The 9,643-nt window shown below is 44.3% G+C and overlaps 1 protein-coding gene across 1 annotated transcript in view; it reads right to left on the bottom strand.

Annotated features, from left to right (window-relative positions):
* Nucleotides 1–9,643, bottom strand: part of ANKS6 (ankyrin repeat and sterile alpha motif domain containing 6) — a 126,236-nt gene that overhangs the window by 109,759 nt on the left and 6,834 nt on the right. Inside the window, exons 3-4 of the mRNA XM_019508734.1 lie at nucleotides 7,662–8,161; nucleotides 641–685 (exon numbers count right to left, since the gene is read on the bottom strand). Coding sequence (XP_019364279.1) covers nucleotides 641–685; nucleotides 7,662–8,161 — 545 coding nt within the window. The remainder of the gene's footprint in view (nucleotides 1–640; nucleotides 686–7,661; nucleotides 8,162–9,643) is intronic.

Genomic DNA, 9,643 nt, shown 5'->3' with positions numbered 1-9,643 from the left:
CCCTGCATACTTTTGCCTATGGAACTGGCGCCTGCTCCAGAGATGTGGAGGGAGCATATGGTAGCTCTCCCCCAGTCCTAGGCTGTCACCATGCTGTGATCCCAACCCCGGTCCTGCCCATCCATCCTGCTCCTGGACACCACTCCCCACCCTCTCATGGCCCCATCCCATCTGCCTGGCCAAGCACACCTTGCCCATGGGGGTCCTGGGCTGGTCTCCATGGAGGCCCTGCCTGCCCACTCTATCTGGTAATGGGTGCAGGGTGGATAGGCTGGGGTGCCTGGGCAGCAGAGCCAAGTCCAGCAGTGGAGACAGTGGCAGCAGCAGCCCAGCAGAGTGAGCCGGTGCTGCGGGGGCTGCCTGGAAGCCGAGTCCAGCCGCCACACCACCTGTGCCTGGCCATGCTTCCTGGGGGTGGGGGGGACTGGCCACACATGCCATGGCCCAGGCTACCCCCTGCACCTAAGGGACCTGCCACAGGCCATATTTTGTCCACCCTGGAATAGGATCTCACTTAGAAACCTAATGAATGGAATAGGAAGCAGACCACTCACTCAATATCCCAGGATAGCAAACAAGTATGCCCTACAGTTCCAAGAAATAGATGTGGTAGAAAATTGCTTTTTTTATTTAAACTTACCCATTTTCAAAGCATGAAAAACATCAGGTTGTTTCTTTTCTTTATCTGAGAAAATATAAATATTTGCATTAAAATTTCAGTCATGAAAGTAAAAATGTGTAACGCAATTTCTGTAGCAAAAACTATACAATATATTCTACAAAAATGATCTATTCTAAAATGAAAGTTTGGACTTCTAATTTATGGGTAATGGAGAAATCACAGAAATCATTATATATACCTTAGGGGAACCTAAATGGTTCTCAATACAGGGCTGGGGTCAACTCATCATAAGATCATCAGTACAGTATACCCTGGACACACGGCAGGGTTTGGTTCCTTATTCCTACACCACCACCCCACCCACCCACTACTGAAAGACAAGGTTTGTGAACTAGCCAGGGTATATATAGCCGCAGCAAGCCAGGACCTCTGAAGTACATGGGACCACAGAGATGCCCCGGTATCTGTTCTGGCTTGTATTTCAAAGGATGCCACTCCTATCAGCTGCACAGAACAGACGAGGAGCTCCAGCTAACATAAGAAGCGTCGTCCTTTGAAATAAAAGACACAGCAAGAAGCTGGTTGGCTTCTTTTTAATTCTCATGGATTTCCAAAGCACTTTGGTCAGTCCACATTAAAAAAAAGATTTTTCTAATAATATAGTTGGCAATTTGATCATTACACTGGGTTTTTTTCAGCACTGAGATCCTCATTCTCATAAATAATAAAAGATTCTGCAACAGAAAATATTTCAATTTTTCTTTGGGGCAAAGAGCTCATCTTATTATCTGTTTTTGAAATATATTGGCAATATATTGGCAACAATTCCTATACATAAACAAGAAAAAGATATAATGCTGTACTCTACACTGCACACCCAAGCCAGAAAAAATAAATCTTGTTCCCTCTTCCAAAGCATTACTGATGCTACATAACCTATGAAAGGAAAAGGCAGCTGAAACGGCACGTTTAAAATGAAAGCTACTGATGTCAGAAGCTGCCATGTTTATACAGATTTGTTTCTGTCCATAGTTAACCTTTATCCAAAATACAGCATAGCAACACATGCTGAGAAACCAAAGGAAAAGAAATAAGAAACCCTTGAAAACTGGGAGCTGCAATAGTAGGTTATGTTGGCTTCTAGCCATATGCCCTATAGAAAATTGTAATTAGGCTTCCTTTTGAGTGAGGGTCCAAATACAAGAGACTGAAGACCAGAAAAAGGTTGGGAAGGGAAGTTACCTCTATCTTGCAAGTCGATGGCCTCATGGAGGGACAGCTACAAGAGCAGGAGCCAAATGGGGAGAACTGAAAGTTGAGCTGGAAAAATGGTTCTCAACCTGGTTCGATTCAAGGGACCCTTCACTAGACTGGAGGCACTCCTCAGAAAATACCAGCTCTTAGTTTTCACTCATTTTTTGACTACAGAAAAATAATAGAACAACTTTTCTGTTGCAAAGAACTCAGAAAGACCACAACAGATCAAGATGCTCTTAACAGTATAGATTCCTATTTGAAATCTCTGGCCAGGTCCAAACATGCAGCAGCATGCCCCTGCCCGTGTGCTTTGCAGCGGGACACATTGTACCTCTGATCCAGGTGCTGTGGGGGTGGGGGGAGACGACGATGGGGTGCTGTCTGCTCCCCCATCTCTGCATTTGTCCCGCACTCACCACTTTGGCATGGGTTGAGCTACACTTTTTGGGGGGATTTTTTTCTTGCTACTGGGAAATCCTGGTAGCAAATTTTACCTCAGCACTGCAAATCAGAAGCACCACTCACTGATTAATGTGCAACTTGTGCCGTTGTTGGCGCTGCAAAGAGGTCTGCAGTGCCACAAACCACGTGTACCTGCATGTCTGGATCCAGCCTCTAGGTTTATCTTGTGAAACATGTTTGACACCGAACAGCACTAATATTGTGTGGCACCTTGAAGCACCCCTGAGAGGATCTCAAGGCACTGCAGGGTACCACCGTATCCTGATTGAGAATCGGTAGAATGGCAAGGGACTTGGAGACAAGAGCAGAGACAAGACGTGGAGGGGCAGGTTTACAAAGGTTTTGGGTGCTTTTGAATTAAATAGCCCAGGGAAGAGTACTAGAACCACACTGTCACCTGTGGTGTGACTTCTCCTATCTCCAACAATGCTTCAGCCAACTTAAATGTATTACCAGATCCACATCTTACGAGGCACAGAAATTATATGACTCTTCCTCTCTGCCACTATGCAAGAAATACCCCTTTGTGTCAGAGCACACAGAACAAAAATTAAGTTAAAGCCTGCTCTCCAAAGCAGAGAATAATGTTAAATTTCTACCCTTATCACCTAGACTGCAAAGGAAGTTTGATAAATGGAAATGGTACCAAATGCAGCAAGTCCTAAATGAAAGATGATCTAGCAATACGGGGCTTGTGGGCATGTCTAAAAACCAATATAACAGAGAATCCTAAATTAGCTTTAAGCAAACTAGCTCAGCAAGTAATTTAGCTACAGACGCACAAAACTCAGGGGGGGCTAATTTATAGTGCCAAGAACAAAATTAGCTCAGATTGTGCTGTGCTCCAAGGACTAGGCTGCTTGTGGTACCTGAGCTAGCTCAGGCATCTCTGTGCTGCACTGCAAACATAACATACGAAAGCACAGGACTACAACTTAACATTATTCTGAGTAATCACAATACAAGAGAAGAGATCCATGGCACTGCCTCAAATCACAGGTCTTATTTTTGGTAATCAGCAAGAGGCTGGCCGCATCTTTCCAGGAACCAGAACACTAACAATCAGTTTAACAGGTCCTTAGGCAAACTAAAGGCAAACTAAAGACAAAATATTGGAGTAATGAATTTCTATTCATCCAGAGACAAATGTTTAAAGGAATTTAGGTGTCCAATGATGCGGGCAAGCCCCTTGTAGAGGTGGCTTGAGAAAAATCTCACTGGGTACCTCTCACAAGCTCTGCAGATAACAGTGCACCCCCTTTGGCAATGCTGTCTTCCAGCCCCAGAGTATATCCTCATGGTCTTGCTAACCTATCACGTATATGAGGGATTAGCCATGTAGCTAGGTCCTCTAGGCTAGGGACAGAAGTTACACATAAACCAGATTAAGTGATCAGAAATTGGTTTAAACCTGTAATAGAACAGAAGCTCAGTGCACATAAACCAGTTTCAAAATGGCTGAAACTAGTTTAAGATACACCTGGTTGAATGTAGTATCAGACTTAACTGATTTGGGTCCAACCGGTTTATGAAACTTATGTCCCAAACTCCTTCCTGGTTCAAGTTAAATCACAGTCCCCCAGCACCCCAGCATGCTTTCCAACCCTAGGCTGGGCTGTGCTGTCTGCTCCAGAGAGCAGGGCTGGCCCTGGCCCTGCCCGTCTGCTCCCTAGCTGAAGCGGTGAGGGCTGACTGACAAGGAGGCGGGGGCGGGCAAGCCCAACTGGGGTCTGGGGCCAGGGAGGAGGGTTAAATACCCCTTCCCCCATTCAAACTTACTGCTGGCTGCAACTGTGGACTACAAATCCCAGAGGCACCAGGAAGCAGGAACAGAAAGTGATGAGCAACCCTGCAGAGTCCTACTGCTTTAATTCTGGACTGCAAATCCCAGAGACTTCATGAGCAGCAGGAAGAGGAAATGAACATACAGCCAGAGAGCCATGCTCTAGTGCCCCCTGGCTTCTGGCCTGAGCCACTGCACGTATGTGCTGTGTTTCCTGAATCAAAGGTAAATGCCTGTTCACTTCTGTTTCAGTTTAATCTGTCCATCTTGGACTAACATGTAAAGACTGAACTGATTTATCCTTGGCCTTTTTGACTGTCTATACTTAGCCCTAGAGTCCTACCTCTTCTGGGGTTAATAGTGTCCTTAGAGACTTGAAAACAGCATCAACAACTGGCAAACAACATCTGACAAGGAGGCTGATCCTCCTCTAGAGGTTTTCAGATCCCCTTGTCCCAAACTCCACAAAGCCATCTTTCGTCCCCAGGACTTCCTCACTGCCTGCTTTGTATGACCTGTTCCAAAGTCCTCCCTATTTATCATGCCTTTTCCAAGTGTATGGGGGAGGAGAGAGGAAGAAGAGTTAATAGGACATCCCAGATGTTTATTAGTTCCACATAAAGCATCCGTTAACTGCTTCATGGTTGATGTGGGATTATGCATCTCAGAAACAAAGAAATGTCCATATATGCTGGAGAGTAAAACATTTTAGAGAGTGCAAACCTTAAGTATCACAACAGACAAGGCAAAGCGTCACTTTACAGACTAACTATTGCACCATTAGAGGACTTCATAGTCTTTAGTTAGAGGATTTCTATTGTGATTAATTTAGGCTATGAAAATAATTGGAGAGTAATACAAGTATTAAATGAAAACTAAAAAAAATAAACCAGCCAACAAATTACTGTACATTCCGCAGCCAGCCTTCGAGTTGCACTGTGATATATTTCTAACCCTACTGTAAATAAAAAACATGCAGGCAATCGCATGCAAAAATTTTAAAACACAGTTTTAGCGCACAGTTTAGATTCCCGAGACTCAAAAGTCAGACAATATCAGGTTTATGTGCAAACTTAATTCTTCCCCCACTTCTGCAGTGAGTTATGACAGTCTTTTTTTCATAATTCCATACTATCTTTTACAGAAAACTCTTTCCTCTTTCAGAGCACAGGATAAGCGCTCAAAGTATCTAAAAAAAATTAAGATAACCACAAAACTGGTATTTCCTAAGTTTTATCTACCTGGGTTTGCAACATAATTCATATTTTGTTCATTAAAGGTGTGCATAAGTATACATGTGAGGGGTGGGGGGTTAGTTCATACAGCAATTGATATGTAAACCCTGGAGTTATAAGGTTCTGAGGTTAGTTGCTGTACTCTCTTTCTCCCAACATGAAATATTTAAGAAAAAGGAGAAAACTAGACATGTTGAGCTGTCCTGTTTGTCTCCCCGCATTCCCTACCTTCCCTCCTCATATTACTTCAGGGTTGTCCAAGTGCTAGTCCGCAGGCCAGATCTGGCTAGAAAGAGATAACATACATGCTCTCTGGGGCTCCCACTCAGCTGCTGCTGCCTCCATTGCTCCAGCTGCTGTGACAGTGGCAGCTGGAGTCTCTGAGGCAGGATAGCATAGTGGGAGACCCAGTGAGCTTGCTGCCCATATAACAGAGCCAGCAAGAGGTACACATGACAGCGATGGCAAGGAGAAACTGCCCGTGCAGTGGTGGTAGTGGGGATAAAACGTTGCTCATGTGACAGGAGTCCTGGGAAGCCTCTGCAGCCCGATGGCATGGAGCCCCATGGCGAGACCTCCAAGGTATGCAGCCTGGCGACTCCAAAGCTGGACAGGCCTCATTACCTTGCAGAACTTTTAGTATAAGTATCCAATGCCAGATACCTTTTAAGTCTTCACATACATGTAGATTTTAAGGCCAGGAGACCATTAGGACCACTGAGTATAATCTTCTGCATATCACAGACCATGCAATTTTATTCAACTATAAGTCCGTGAATTGAACAAACAACTCACTGATGAGCCAGAATATATTCTAGTTCATCTACATGTAGATGAACATGCAGAAATTCAATAGTGAATTCAAAATTTCTAGTGAAGAAATTCCTCTTTGGTAAGCTAGTCTAGTCGTTAAGTTATATTTATAGTTAAATAAAGAAAAAAAACCATGCCTTGCTCCATTATAAATTTCCTGACTACAACTTTATATCATGCCTTTGTCTGTATCAGATCAGCATGAGGCCCCTTCTACACATTACAGTTATTGCACAATTAACCGAGACCAGCTACACATACAAAGTACTTACCAGGCCATAAAAAGCTCCAACCAGCTATAAAATTAGACCTCAAAAATGTGTACTAGCTTTATAGCTGGTTGCTATACAGCTTTAATTTTCCCCTGCAACTGGGAACTCCGTCAGCTGATCAGGCTCTCAGCCCCAGGGGTACACCATGCACAGTCAAGGCACCCCCATGCAGTCAAGGCTGGGAGTCCCACAGCAGAAGGGACTCAGCCCTGATAGTGCCCAGCAGCTGCAGGACTCTGGGGCCAGGCAGTGCCCCACAGTTGTTGGGACCCAGAGTCCTCCAGGTATGGACGCTCCCAATGGAGCACCTCCACAGCTGGGAGATGAGCAACCCCAGAAATATGAGGTACCCCATGGTTGAGAGATCGCAGTAGCTGCAGTCTTACAGCCCCAGCCCTGCGGGTACATGAGACACCCTGTCACTAGATCGCAACAGCTGCAGTCTCCCAACTGCAGGGGTGTATGGAGCACCCCTGCAGCTGGGAGCCCCCTCAATTAAGGGGGCCTCCCAGCCATGGCAGCTTGCTTCTTGCCGGTGCAGGGGGACCCCATGCTTTCCCTGCACAAGCAGTAAGACACGATAGCATCTAATGCACAATTCCACAATCATGCTTCTTGCGATGCATATGTGGCATGACAGGAGATGCAATTGTGGAAAATGTGCATTAGATCCCATCGCACCTTTACCTGCACATGTACAGGGGCTCTAGGATTTCTTGTTCCTGTTTAAAAAACATGATCAAGTCACCTCTTACCCTTCTCTTTACTGAGTTATGTAGGCTGAACTCCTTTAGTCTCACTCTGTAAGGCAGTTTCCCAACTTCAAATTACTTTTAGCTCTTTTTTGAAACCACTCCAAATTTTCAACATCCTTATCTTGGTGCCTGTTTGACTATGTTATTTTATTTTCCTCCTGAGAGAATACACCAAAGACCGTACTTTGGGCACTTTAATTTTTTAAGTCATTTTAACACTCTTATTGCCACAAATCAATGAGAAAGTCACATACATCTGTGTTTTCTGTGGGAAATGCAATGAGGGCAGAGGACACACTTGTTAAGTAAATCTGCTCCAAGAAAACCTAGATTGGAGGGAATCTAGTTCTATGCCCCAACTCGATTATTGCACATCAAAAGCCACCTTTTTTGGTTCTTATATTTCCAAAATGTATAATCCAAATATTTTAGAAAGTAAAGCAAAAGGATGGTAGTCCATACCTGTCTGGGGTCTAACTGTTGTTAGCGATTCCAGATAATCTTTCATGTCTTTATGCTTGAAGTCAACAGAGATTTCAAAAGGTGTTTTATGCAATACATTTAGATGGTCAGGATTGGCTCCTTTTTCCATGAGCTGTTGTGCTAAGCTCACCTTTCCACTCATAGCTGCCAGCATTAGAGGACTCCAACCCATGGTCTTCACAGTGTAATTACAATCAGCTCCCCAGTCTAACAGAAGATGCACCACTGCCTCATGTCCATGTTGGGCAGCTGCCATTAGCGGTGTTATATCCGGTAGCTCCTCTTTGTTGGTGTTAACCAAGCTGGTATTAAAATGGTCATAATTATCAACCAAAGCTCCAGATTCCAGTAACAATTTCACCATGCTGACATGACCGCCTCTAGAAGCCATTGTAAGAACGCTGGCTCCCAGCTTATTCTGTGCGTTGAGATCAGCACCATTCTCCAACAAAATGTGAGCCACAGTTAGATGTCCAAACCTTGAAAAGAAGAGGGATATTTAGCTCTATTCTAACAAATGCTTTCTATAAATAGCAGCAGTCTTCCTCTTATGCCACAATGTCATACCATAGCCATACCCACAGAAAGCATACCATTAAGACCCAAGACCATCACTTCCTGTCCTCACCCCAATTTTTTGACAACAGGAAAGACCCTACAAAGGTATAAATATGTATGCAAATTCAAGAGGGTATTTAACTATTAAAAAAATCAAGCAGGCAAATCATTCCCCCTCAATCAAGTGCTCAGTTATGCATGGAAACCCTTCAGCTCCAGTCTCACAAACACACAGACACTTAATTTAAGACCTCCAAGGAAATTACATGCAGGAAGACAAGCATACATCTATTTGTAAGAGAGACGATAAGTGCTATATAAAAACCCTATAAAATCTAATAAATGAAATCCAAATGTGGTTTTTGAATCATGTAAACTAAATGTGTAAACCAATACTAATAATATAAACTTTTTTTAAAATACATTTTGTTCAGTAAGTCTTTTAGAAAAATTAGGCAATGTCCACAGAAATCAGGAAGGATATTTCCACTGACTCTGTGCACTGCACGGTCCAGATTTCTTAACTAAAGCAAATCAAAATAGACTTTCAGGCATATTTTATAATCACAGGGAGGGAGGCCTGCAGAAGAACTGGTTTCCACTTAAAAACTCAAAAAGCAATGATTCACCAGTTCCGCTTGGGATTAGGAAGAATGCCTGCAATCCTGAGCATATGTTATTGACAGTATGTTATACAAGCAGGACATTGGTTGCCATGGATCCCCGCTTTACCTGTGGCAGGTTAGTGTTAGGTCTGTGTCGTGTCAGGGTTGACGGTAGTGCCCTTGTTGACAAGAATGCTAACGACATACTGGGCTGCATTAGTAGGAGCACTGCCAGCAGATTGAGGGAAGTAATTATTCCCTTCTCTTCTGCACTGGTGAGGCCACATCTGGAGTACTGTGTCCAGTTTCGGGCCCCCCTCTACAAAAAGGATGTGGACAAGTTGGAGAGAGTCCAGCACAGGACAACAAAAATGGTCAGGGGACTGGGGCACATAACTTATGAGGAGAGGCTGAGGGACCTGGGCTTATTTAGTCTGGACAAGAGAAGTCTGAGAGCGGGATTTAACAGCAGCCTTCAACTACCTGAAGGGGGGTTAAAAAGAGGATGGAGCTAAACTGTTCTCAGCAGTGGCAGATGACAGAACAAGGAACAATGGTGTCAAGTTGCAACAAGGGAAGTTTAGGTTGGATATTAGGAAGAACTTCCCCACTAGGAGGGTGGTGAAGCATTGGACCAGGTTGCCAAGAGCGGTGGTGGAAGCTCCATCCTTGGCTGCAAGTTGCGGATCGTCCTGCTTTGGACTACCTGGCCTCACAAGGTCCCTCCCAACCCCAACCCTCTCTGACAGCGGTTCCCAATTTGCAGTACAGGTACCACCAGTGCTAGGCAAACAACCT

This window comes from Gavialis gangeticus, unplaced genomic scaffold (assembly GCF_001723915.1).
Source record: "Gavialis gangeticus isolate Ggan-Ray unplaced genomic scaffold, GavGan_comp1, whole genome shotgun sequence".
Lineage (NCBI taxonomy): Eukaryota > Metazoa > Chordata > Crocodylia > Gavialidae > Gavialis > Gavialis gangeticus.
The sequence above is the reverse complement of the archived record's forward strand: the minus strand, read 5'-3'. Positions and strand labels throughout refer to the sequence as shown.